Here is a 12,332-nt window from a genome sequence, read left to right on the forward strand (position 1 = left end):
CTCGCAAAGCGCATTTAGATGAGTGAAAGAGCTGGTGGTTCTTTAGCCAAAAAGATAGCACTGCAGAGCAGCTAGCAACGGCAGTGCAGGAGAGGAAGACAGTCTGCAACTAACAGTAGCAGCTTATAAAAAAAAAAAAAAAATTGTTAAAACTAGAAAATACAGGCTCAAATGGAAGTACAGAAACAGCGTTGACAATACTCACCACCACATCAGTCCCCTTTGTGTCGTTAGAAAACAGCCTGTAGATACTGACCACCCCATTTGGCTTAAGAGGGGGGCTGATGTTCACCACGGCCACTGTGGACGCCACCGTGCCGAAGAGGGGAGCTCCCAGGCCCTCGGGAGGCGCAGGGCCCGTCCGGCAGCGGGACCAGCCGCTCGGCGTCCGGCCCGCTGAGTTTACTGACCACACCTTCGGCACACAGAAACAGAGAAACTGTTAGCGAAGGACTCAAGCCTACAAAACACCCGCAGTTATCCAGGGATATTGCTGCAGCTGTACTGACACTGAGAAAAATGCAGTGCAATGACACTCATGCAAAACGTCCCTTGACTGTCGCTGAGCACCTGTGTCAACCCAGTGACTTTCTAACAGAAGAGGGGAATGTTTCCCACTGCTACATTTAGGGAAAAGGAGCAGATTTCGTGCCTCAGGCAGGATGTGTTCCTGTGTCTTCATACCTGATCCCCAAACTCTGAATTCCCACCACCGTCTGTGTCATAGCATGCAAAGATGGCTCCTTGAGAAGCTGTGATCAACAGTGATAATGTTTTCAAAGATACCCGAACAAAAATATTGATACGTAGTCCTGCCAGTTTCTCCCTTCTACACATTTCCTTCATGTTTTCAAGCAGCCCCAATTAATTCAGCCTAGCACTGTGTGACACTGAAGTTACGTTCACCTTGACTGAATCACACAAGCCAAACTCTAGTTACTCTAAAAATTGGAAAGTTATACAGGAACATCCTCCTCTAAAAATATTAACATATCAATCACATTTTCAGTAACTCACAATATAAATAAAGCCTATTGCAAAGTATAGGTAACTCAGCATCTCATTTATTTTCACAACATTTGCTTTATTGCATAAGCACAAAGGCAATGGCTTCAGTTCCAAGATTTCAAAATTCAGCAGCTTGAATTAGACCTGATTAAAAGCCACATGTCTCTATGAACTATGCCTACTGATTTTGTCAGCTTCCCAAAGCCAGGGTGATCTGCAGACTACATAAAACTCAGCACTTATTAAACACACTCTCCAACAAATCTGCATGAAAATTAAATTTTGCTTTCATCAAGGAGTGAATAAACATATGGAAGGATGTATAATCTTATTTATCAAAAACCATTTGTATAATTAAACACGAATATCATAAAAGGTTGCCTTAGGTCATCATTTGCATGAGTAAGTAATTTGTAGAATGTCAGGTACAATAGACAGAATAGATGGATGTGTGAGCGTATAGGGTTAAATTAGGCTCAATATTAGCCAACCACATAGTGATCAATCAGAATGATAGATCTAAATGGCAATACAAGAGGACTGTTTGAGCGATTTTTAGTATAAGTATTCCTTAGTAAGCTTTCATGTTGAGCAGTTCTAACTATAGTAAAACATGTTCTTATATGATCTGCTTTGGGCAGAGGTCCTGGAGAAGTGGATGGTGGGACTGTGCTTTAAAAAAAAAAAAAAAAAAAAAAAAAAAAGAGGTCTTCAAAACTGACCCTGGAGTCCTTCTGGCTTGTAATATTAAGTTCCAAGGCCACAGGACACTTCACAAAGGGTCTGGGGAAGGAAAAAGGCCAAAAACTACAACAGTGGCTTTGAAGACTGTGGTTCTGCCAATTACAAACCCAAAGTGACTGCCTAATTCCATCAGTAACACATAGCACCGTCCAGTGAAACACCACTTAAGTGCAGATGATGCCCTACAATAAAATGCGCAGCCAAAGCACTTTCATTTTCAGTGAAATCAGTAATTTATCTCCGTTGTGAACTTTTCATAAAGTCAAACTCTGTTCATTTTACTGCCGTAGGTCAAACCCTCTATCTCAGTTCAGTCCCAGCTGCTACAAAGATTTGCCCACAGTCGTTCATTGCGAGGGGCATATTTCTTTGTGAAGAGAATAAGCCACGTATGGAAAGAGCAGCATCAACTCAGTGCTCACATGAGTTCAAACACACCAGTTATATCCAGACTGTGGCCTTAATGAGCACGGAGCGTAACAGTGTCAGACGTGACCTGCTGAGCAATCTGCCCACAGCAAAACTGAAGGTGGTGATTTAGGAACAGAGGCTTTCTGTGTAGCACAGGAATTCAGCCTCAGAATGGGACCCCAGAGGAACTTTAGAGAAGAGAGAGATGCAACTCAGACACCTCAGCAGACACCTCACTGAGAGTTGGGTGGAGACACCTTCCTCCATGGATCCCTCTCCTATCATTGGTGCCTACTACTTGTCTTTTAGAAAACAAGGCTTATTTCAGACAAACAAGGGCTCTTTCTTTCAAAACACTATCTTAGAACAAGAGAAAAGGGGATGCTCACCCCCTTTCATACTACAGATAAGTGGTTAAAGGACTCCTCCAGAAGGCAGGTAATTTAGGTTCGACCACATGCTCCAATGGAGAGAGTCGAGCCCGCTGCCCTCCAGAGTGGGGATGCCCAAGTGGATGACCCATCTTTGTACTTGGGGTGCTTCCAGTGCTCTCTTTGGGGCTGTCTCACTGTGCATGAACACAATGAAATCAAGGTTGACTGGGCAGAGCACAAGCAAGTGGGAGCAAAGATGCTTCCCCAACCCAGCCCTTTCTCAGGGAGGTGAGGGAGGCAGGAGAAGGCTGATGTTGCAGTCCATCCACCAGCCACCACATGCCTGTCCTCCTTGAAAGAAGGGCAAGGTCATGGCTGCATGTGTGTGATTCTGACGGACAGGCATGCTCTGAGCATGCCTTCTAGACTGACACCAGCTACTCAGCCCTGCCAAGACATGTTTCCAGCAGAAAACCTCTTGGTGCCTGTGAAACGCCAGCTTCTGAGACAGCCGTGACAGCTAAATAGGACTTCTGAGGGTCTAAATTCTGGATTTACACTGACCTAAGCTGGATTCCCTTAACTTCCTCTGCTTCTGCTCAACCATCTGTAAAAGGATGGATGGGTATAAAAATATTTCCCTTTGAGAATCGCCATCCAGATAAATCCTGGGCAGCGTCTGGAGACTTGGAACAGTAAGTTCCCAGAACTGAATGCAGATGGAAATGCTGATGTTTAGCCACTTCTTTGCAAAAAGAAATGGGGCAGCATAGCAGCAGAAGCCACAATGAGGAGTGCCTGTTAAAATCAGAAGTTTGGTCATGGCTCCTCAAAAAGTAGCCACAAAATGATCACAGATTAAAGCTGTTGCCTGGCTAGCCTGGTTAAACTGAAATTTCATGGTTTGAACTTTTGTAAAAAGCTTTTTGGGCTCACAGAAATTCCTTCTAAAGTGTGATATAATCAGTACCAGAAAATATTTAACTGCATTCATATAGAAATGTAAAGAGCTTAATAGGCAGCAGTATAAATAGGCAGCAGTATATATAAAAGAGGAATGTGGAGCAAACAAGGAGTGATAACATCTTGGGGATGTATTGAATGGCAAAACACAGACAGCAGAAAGCCAACCAAAGTTTCTTATAACTTGGCTTTCTGAACATTGTGCCTCCAAAAGCATTAAGTCTGACATCATGGTGTGTGGCTCAGCACTCTGACGAAAGATGTGCTGCTGTTAATGGCTGCGCTGTCCCAAAAAAGCCAGGAGAGGGCTCTGAAATCAGCCGCATGGGTTACTATTTAAAATGCTTTATCAATCTGCTGGCCCCTGGCCCAGACTGCACTTTGAATTGGAGCCAGAGTGAGAGAGAAGGGAAACCTCTTCGGAGACCGTATATTCGGAGGACTGAAGAATTCCAGTTACAAGTAACTAAGCTTGTTTCTTTCCATCATAACTGAGCCTCCAGAGATCTCTGCTCCTGGAAGAAACTGGGGATCAGCTGTTGCTCAAAATGGTTACAGCACAACCTGAAGGTTCATCAGGACAGCAAGAAGGGTCAAAAACTATAAGGAGCAGGAAGAGAAGTGCTGAGAAGGTGGCCAGAGCCTTATCATGGTGAGCCCAGCCTGTTCAAGCTTAGTGAAGCTGAGTAACAACTCCTCCCATAAAGGCCAATAAAATCACAATGGCCCTCAGGCTTAGAAGCAAAAAAATCATGGTATTGTAGATTGTGACAGTAGAAGAAGCCCATTAGATGACTTACCCCATCTCTGAGCCACACAGATTCATCTGCTGCAACACTCTCAAAACCCCAGGTGCTTACTGAGGAAGCTATGTTTTAAACTAAAAAAGCTTGTATTTCATTAAATTGAGATCATATGTGAAGGTATTTACTCCATGCAGGAGGTACTAATGGGAACTGAGGGAAACAGCTGCATATATGCTTCCACAGCTCCTCCGACACTGCAGCACAAGAAAGGCACTAGAAAAAGAAAAGCAATGATAAACCAGATGAGTGCTATGGCCTCACCATGATGAAAAAGGGAAGGCAAAGAACCTGCCAAAATAAAGCACTCAAATTAACCTCCCTCAAAGAACAAAGATAGTCCAGGATTGAGGCAGAAAACAAAGTGCATGGCCAAAAATACCCCAAAGCAAAAAAGCAATCTCTTGATCACATGACTGATTACTTGAAGAAGCACAACCACGGCTGACTGAGCAGCAGTTTGGCAGAGGACGTTGTGCCTGTGAGAACGCCAGCCAGCTCACAACACTAGCATCTCAGACCTGGCTCAAACAATGTGACAGGCATTAAGGCTGCAAACACAGGGACCCAGCTGGAAGTCCCCAAGCAGGAATCCTCTCTGCTCCTGCAAAGGGGAGCCTCAGACAGCCACAGCCCATGGAGACTGAGAAACTCTCCCTTACTGGAGAGGTCTCATTTGCTTCTGCTGAAGCACGGCAAGGCAGAAGTGTGGACTGGCTGGCAGTAGCTTCCATGTCTGAAGGCAGCAGTCCTCAACTTCTGCTGACTTCCCAGGCCAGGGACAGCTGGGACCCCCTGCTTTGCATGATGGCCAGATGCTGCTCACCCTTCCTGCTTGAAGGAAATCAGCAGAAAGGAGAGCGAGCCAAACAGCTGACTGCCGACCAGCCACGACTCCTGGCTCCCACCACATCCTACAGACACTGTGCATCAGACCACTCTGCACTGCAGTTAATCTGCGGTCCCCACAGTTGCTTCTGCAAAGGACAAGATCTCGGCTCTGTATGTGACTGCAGCTTGCACTGAGCTCCTGCAGGCACTCAGAAAACAGCCGTTTGCCTTAAAGAAAGTCTCATTAGTAAATCACTGCCTACATTTGGCTTTGAGCGCTGCTTAGAGCTATAGGGCAGTTAGGTAGTGCTGTAGGTTCTGGGGAACCACAAGGTCAGACCAAACCACCCCTTTCACAGGTGCACATCACTCTTTATTCCGGTGTGTAAGAGTCAGGTACGACTTGGGTCTCTGCCCTTAAGGCATCCATGTGCTCCAGACACCTGTCACTGCTGGTCTTTCCAAAAAGGATTCAATGCTGGTACTACTCGGCATATGCCAGGAGAGACAAACAGTACCAGAGGAGGGTTTGTACCACTCTTTCTGGAATTGTTTCATGGAGGTTGGAAAGACGCAACACTACTTTGAGACTTTGCTTTGCGTTTCTTGACTCAGATTTGTTCAATTTATAACCCTACATTTAAATCAATGCAGAGTTTTCAGAGAGTAATTATTTTTCCAGATAGCAACACATTTTAGGGGTATATAAGATGTGACATCAGTAAGTTCAGAATCACAGCACCCAAGTTCTAGTTGTGTTCAAACAGTAGTCTGCAAGAAAATTGGAGACCATAATCTTTGCTGGTTAAAATTAGAGAAAACCAGAGCAGCTCCCTCTCACCATCAGTTGCAGCACCCTTCACAAGTCTTTCTTCTCATCAGAACTGACCGGCGTGCAGGCTGAGTAATTTGGAGTTGCTTATACAACATCAGCACAGCTCAGAGCACAGAGCCTGTCTACCGAAATCTAGCATTCAGCATTAGGGTAATGTATTCGCATCTAGGTGCTGCAGTGTCAGGCAGGTATTCACAAAGCAGAAAGTTTCAGAAGTGGCTGCAGCCTACGAGGGACAGAGCAAAGGCATGGGAAAGAAAGCATCGCACCCACTCATGACCAGGGGTACAAAAAGGTAGCAAACAAATGTGCGCCTTCTGATTGCCCATCCTCAGATCCATACTTTTCCCTCTCCAACATTCAGTTAGCATCCTTAGGGAGGCCATAAACTTACAATGGCATAGATTTTAGGTCCAGGCTTCTAGCACTGTGATAATTTGAGCCTCTTAACTTTGCCATTCATCTCCACTGTTCAAATGGTAATAATAAAACTACTAAACCCATTCTGGGGAAGGGAAAGGGAAAGGCAACAGGCAAACACTTTGGGACTTAAGCTAAATTACCAAATTCTAAAGGAAGCTCATTTCATGTAACGTAGTATAACACCAGTAATTAATGAGAGATGTAAACATGTTAAACTTTAAAAGGTAGAAAATTAAAGAATTCGTTTCCTATGGGTATATAATGAGATACTTACCAAGTTCCCATGAGAGAGATAAGCAGATATTAAAAGGTCTTTCCAATACCTGTAATGGCTAAGGGCAACAGCTAATTCAATAGGTTCGATCAAAATCACCACTTCTTTCTCCACTTCTGATTTATTACTTTGGCTGTAGTTAGTCATCACTCATTTTAGTTTGCTTTCCAGCAGTCATAAATTATGCCTCATAAATAAAAAGATACAATCAAGGAAATCACATCAAGTCATCTACAGCCCTGGAGTATATTTTCCCCTGATACTCACGCTAATGTCTTTTTAAAGGATAGCTTGCCATGGTTTTGAATATGTCAGAATCACAATTTACCAAGAAGAGTCTTGCAAGAGGGGTGCTGTAACAGCCTCACTGGTAATTTTAGAAGACAAAAAATCCAGTCTAATATCTGTATTTAGTTTAACGAACAAAAACCAAGGTTTGTTGCATCAATTAACTGTTTATGCACTTGAATTTAGGATGGCGTTGACAACAGAAACATAGTGCCTGAAGTGGGGCTTAATGAAAGAAATCGTGTGGTTTCAAATGACCCTTCTCTCTGCTGTCTACTCTCTACCAGGGGAGAGGAAGCATGTCGTTCTGCCAAAGAGTATTTAGAGTAGGTACCACCATTACATCAGTGAAACAATATAGGTATGTCTGCTTTACTTTTCAGAAGCTGAAATCAAGCTTGGTAGCCTAATGAAGGTGTAGTATGAGAAACTCTCTTTACTGAGAAGCAGAGTGCAAAACAAACCTTTTAAGAAAAAAACATTCTTCCAAACAAAATGAAGAGGGGACAACAAGCAGAAAAAACAATGAAGAACTACATTTTATGTCACTACTTTGTAGTGTATCTTTCTGTCAGGGAGATGGGAAGAAAGGGTGAGCTAAATCGACAAAATGCCGGATATGAGGGATATTACAAATGGGTGACTATCCATCACTGGCCAGTCAGAAAACCAGTTTCACCCCATTTTAAGATGCAGAAGTCACTGAGCTGTTTGTCAGTAACTAAGCAGCACAAACGGCAGCTCAGCCAACGATTTGATGGACAGGCTGGTAAACCAAGTATCATTCTTGTCATCTCTGTAAAGTGACCAAGAGGGATGACATATTCTGCACTCCATGTAGTTAAGTCCTTCCTGTCTTTATGACTTTGCACCATTTTTTTTTCCTCTTTATCTCTCCAAAGTCAGAATATGATTTGTTTACTCTTTGAGAGTCCAAGAGGGAGGACCAAAACCACAATTTCCCTGGTGTATCTTGGGGTATTTCCTAGACCCTTCCCTTGGCTGCAGCAACTGCAGTGTGAGAAGCACGCTTCACAAGCAAGAGGGATGCTGTGCCTCCCGCGGCAGTCGGAGGCAGAGAGCTCCAGTGCTGCAGACCCTGTCTCTGTGCACCAGACAGTCCTCCTGGAAAATAAACCTCTGCAGGGAGCCATAAAACTTCCTGAAAAGGGACAATCCTACTTTTATGTCTTTTACGTGTTCCATGCCTGCCAAATGGTAATAAGGATGTGTCCTAAACCAGGAAGACATTAAGCCATTAATCTAAGGAAGCAGTCTTAAGTATACAATTAAGCGCAATTGTAGATGAGTGACATTGCTCTTGCGTGGAAATCACACCATACTCTGACAGCTCTGCTCTGCACAATAGCACTAAATGCCACAAGTCTCTGTTCGAAAGGGTCTTTCCTTAGCTGAGAAAAATGGATCTGACTCTACAGGTTGCTATTTGGTAACACTGCACACCATCCTCAGTGATTCTTGAGAAGGGTCTACACACTCAATTTCAGAAAGATTCCAGGAATCAAAAGATTACACTTGCAAACTCATTGAGTTATTTTTTTTTTTTCAGAAGATCATGCAATTGCATCTGTTTAATACAGCTGAGGATCTCAGGCAGCATGCCAACAAATACCTAAAAGGCCAGATGCTCTAGAAAATGCAAATATCTAAATATACAAATAGACCAATAGAGGGAATTTCAATAGAGGGAATTTCAAAGATCTGAGTAATTATTTCCAAGTATGGGACAGTAGGCACCTTAATACCTCTTAAAAGCCCACAGAAACCTAGCAGGTGCTAACATGCTTGTGTAGATCTGATCCTTAAAGAATAAAAGTAGTTCCTTGAACAATAGTGACCTAAGCATTTAGGGGGCATAGTCCCTTTGACCAGCATGAACTGCTAAAGTCACTTCATTTTTGAAAGTGCAACTTTTACTTCTACACTCATGCGCTCTAAATATTCAGCTGAAGTTTTCACAAAAACCCCCAAACCAACAAACAACAAAAAAACCCAAATCAAAAACAAAACCAAAAAACCAGCTTCCAAAATACTGTTTTCAGATACACAGAAGCTATCAGAGTTCATTAAACTAAATCTCAACACCTCCAAAAATACTGGAGAGAGCCCCATCACAGCACTTTGATTTTATCTGCATTCTGCTGGAGGAAATTCAGTTGCATTTAAAGTTTTATGTCCAGCAAACAAGCCTCAAATGCAGAGACAGCAGAATCAATATCCAGTTTAAGTGAAATATAAATCTGGGTTTCATCAGCATAACAGCAAAAGCCAAGCCCTATACTTATGAATAACTTGTCTCACAGGCAAGATATAAATTGTCAACAATGGAAGGGCTCAGAAGAGATCCCAGAGGACTGCTGCAAGTGACATAAGCAGAAGACAAACATATGCATGCAAAAACTTCTCCTAGTGAAATAAATGGCCACCAGTGAAAAACAAAACAGAACAAACCAAAAATGATTTAGGGTTCTAGTCGACAGCTCAGCCTCGTTATGGAGTAGAACTGGGATAAAAACCAAAATCTTGAACAGGAATCTGGTCAAGAGACTTTCTTTGTTACCCATCACTAATAGATCATTAAAAACTTCAGCTCAAGCAAGTCTCTGTGGTACCAACTTCCCAAAAAACAGCTTCTGAATGAGATAATTGAAGGTTGGTACAATTGAGAATATCTCATAGCCAATATCTACAACTTCCAGCTCAGATAACAACCTGGTATGTTTTTCTTTATCTAAGAAAGATTCCTAACTAGTAAGTAAGGCTTGGGTCTGCTACAACACTTCCTACCTACCCAGCCCCACCTGAACTTGAATTTACATTCTGCACAGATTCTGTCTGTAATAGCAAGGAGATCTGGTCTAACAACAGTTCTGCTATAAGGAAACTACAGTAAATGGACAGCAAACTTCAGACTGTTGTGCGCCTACAGATGGGCCCTACACAGGCATTAAAGGAAAGCTGGGAGAAAGAAATGGAAACCTTAATATTTGCACACAGTAGGACTCAAAACACAAATAGTGTACTGTTTCCAGCACAAGAAGGGTTTAGCAGCTCTCGCCACAAGAGAAGTGACAATTGGAAATATACCCTTGTATATTTAAAGTGTAATAAATATTCAGGCTTTAAGTAATTATAATTTTTGCTTTGGAATGTATTGTTCTAGCACCTCCTGTACTGCTAAGTTTAGAGTAGATGTCATTAAGTAACTGAAGGAAATCAAGTAACTGGCATCTGCAATCAGAACTAAGAAGCAGTCCGGTCACAGATTCTCATCTTTTCCTTCAGCACAAAGCTAACAGACACACTTTTCACACTGGCTCTTACCTCACAGACATGCTGCCAATCCAGAAATACCGAAAGGAACAAAACAGGTTTGTGAGTGTTAAGCAGAGAAGAAAGGCTTTGTGAATGCTGCAGTGAGTACACTTTTCTAGTAGCATCCTAGGCTGTCTTTTCAATAGTTTTATAAGTGTCCCTTCAGAATACTTTTCTTATGCAAATTAGAGCTGCTGGAACTGATTTATGAAGAAAGCCACTGCATTTCTCCCTCCAGGCCCCACGACCCTGATAGTAAAGGAGCAAGAGGCAGGAGATGTGGGTTGAAACAAGGGAATTAGATGTAAAGACAGAGATACTACTACAGAGATATGTAGTCAGGAACTGGAATACGGTCGCCACACAGGCTGTACACCCTTCATTCTTGGAGATGAAAGGATGAAGAACTTGACCTAAAACTCAACTGGACACAGTCCTGAGCAGCCTGCTCTACAGAACCTGCTTCAAGCAGGGAGTTAGGCTATATGCCTTCTCGATATCCCTTTCAACCTACACAACTTGGTGAGTCTACGACACGTGTACATGTCACAGTTGGATAAACTAATGTGATAAAGCAACTTTTGAGATTTAATTCTTCATGGTTTCTGGTTACCAAAAAGAACACAACAATAATAGTGGAGCAGAGCTACCAAAGAATCCGATCTGTACAGTGCACTCTCATCAAATTTGCGGATGACACCAAACTGGAAGGGTCCCATTGATACGTTGAAGGTCAGGTCTGCCATTCAGAAGGGCCAGAGGAATAGGTCAATGTGAAGTCTTGCACTTGGAAAGGAATAACTTCTTGCAGCACTACAGTGTAGGGACTGACCAGCTAGGGAGCACCTCTGCTGGAAAGGACCTGGTCTTAGTAGACAGGAAGCTGAACACGAGCCAGCGGTGTAATCTGGCAGCAAAGATGGCCAACAGCATCTTGAGCTGTTTAACAGGAGTATAGCCAGACAATTAAAGGAAGTGATTACATGCCTTTACTTAGCATTTGTTCCATTTTGGCCCCTGAATTCAAGAAAGATATTCATAAATTGGAGCAAGTTCAGGTGAGGGCCACCAAGGTAATGAGGGGATTGGAGAACTTGGCCTGTAAGGAGAAGCTGTGGGACTAGGGCTTGCTCAGCCTGGAGAGGAGATGGCTTTGAAGGGATATAATCGCAGTCCCCCAGCACCTACCCACAGGCTAACAAGAAGGTGGGTCCAGGTTCTTCCTAGTGGTATGTGGAGGGAGGGACAAGAGAAAACAGATGTAAATTCAAACAAGAGAGGTTCAGACTGGCCATAATAAAAAAGCTTTTTTACAATGAGGACAGCCAAGCAGTGGAGCAGACTGCCCTGAGAGGTTATACAGTCTGCCTCCCTGGATGTTTTCAAGGTGCAACTGGATAAAGCCCTGTGTAACCTCATCTGACCTCTTAAATGGGCCTGCTTTGAGCAGGAAGCTGGACTGGGTGGCCTCATGAGAGCCCTTCCAACCTGAATTATCTTGTGAGCCTATAAAGCAAATGAGCCTGTAAGAGAAAGATTGCCACCACCTTGCAGGAGCTCATGGAGTGGAATGCACTGTGTGTCATACATTTCAACACAAATCCATGATTGAGCAATTTTAAATGTATTCATTTATTTAAAGGAAAAAGGTTGTAATGACTTCTGAGCACAGCCAAACTCATCTTCAAGACATATAATGTCTACAAATCTTGTGTACAAAATCGGTAGTGATGTTTACTGGTATCCTGTTAAATGGCAAATAAGTGTGCTTATTTGTAGACATCATCATATTAAAAAAATCAGCCTCATCCTGCTATGATACTACATTCACTTACCTTTAGAAACAACAAATGCAGGGCTGGTTTTTTTGCGAGGGTCTAAATTCCACTAACTCATATAAAAACTTGGAACAGATGTCAGAGGGTTATAAATAGCAAAGATCTCAGTTCATAGGCTTAAATCAAGTAAAACCTTATATTATCACTATATGATAAAAAAAATTATGCTGAAACTTGTAACTTTGACACAGAAAACAATTACAG

General features: G+C 42.8%; 1 protein-coding gene across 1 annotated transcript in view; it reads right to left on the reverse strand.

Annotated features, from left to right (window-relative positions):
* Positions 1–12,332, reverse strand: part of USH2A (usherin) — a 393,053-nt gene that overhangs the window by 12,238 nt on the left and 368,483 nt on the right. The window contains exon 64 of the mRNA XM_065630575.1: positions 206–415. Coding sequence (XP_065486647.1) covers positions 206–415 — 210 coding nt within the window. The remainder of the gene's footprint in view (positions 1–205; positions 416–12,332) is intronic.

The sequence above is a fragment of the Caloenas nicobarica genome, chromosome 3 (genome assembly GCF_036013445.1).
Source record: "Caloenas nicobarica isolate bCalNic1 chromosome 3, bCalNic1.hap1, whole genome shotgun sequence".
NCBI classification, from domain to species: domain Eukaryota; kingdom Metazoa; phylum Chordata; class Aves; order Columbiformes; family Columbidae; genus Caloenas; species Caloenas nicobarica.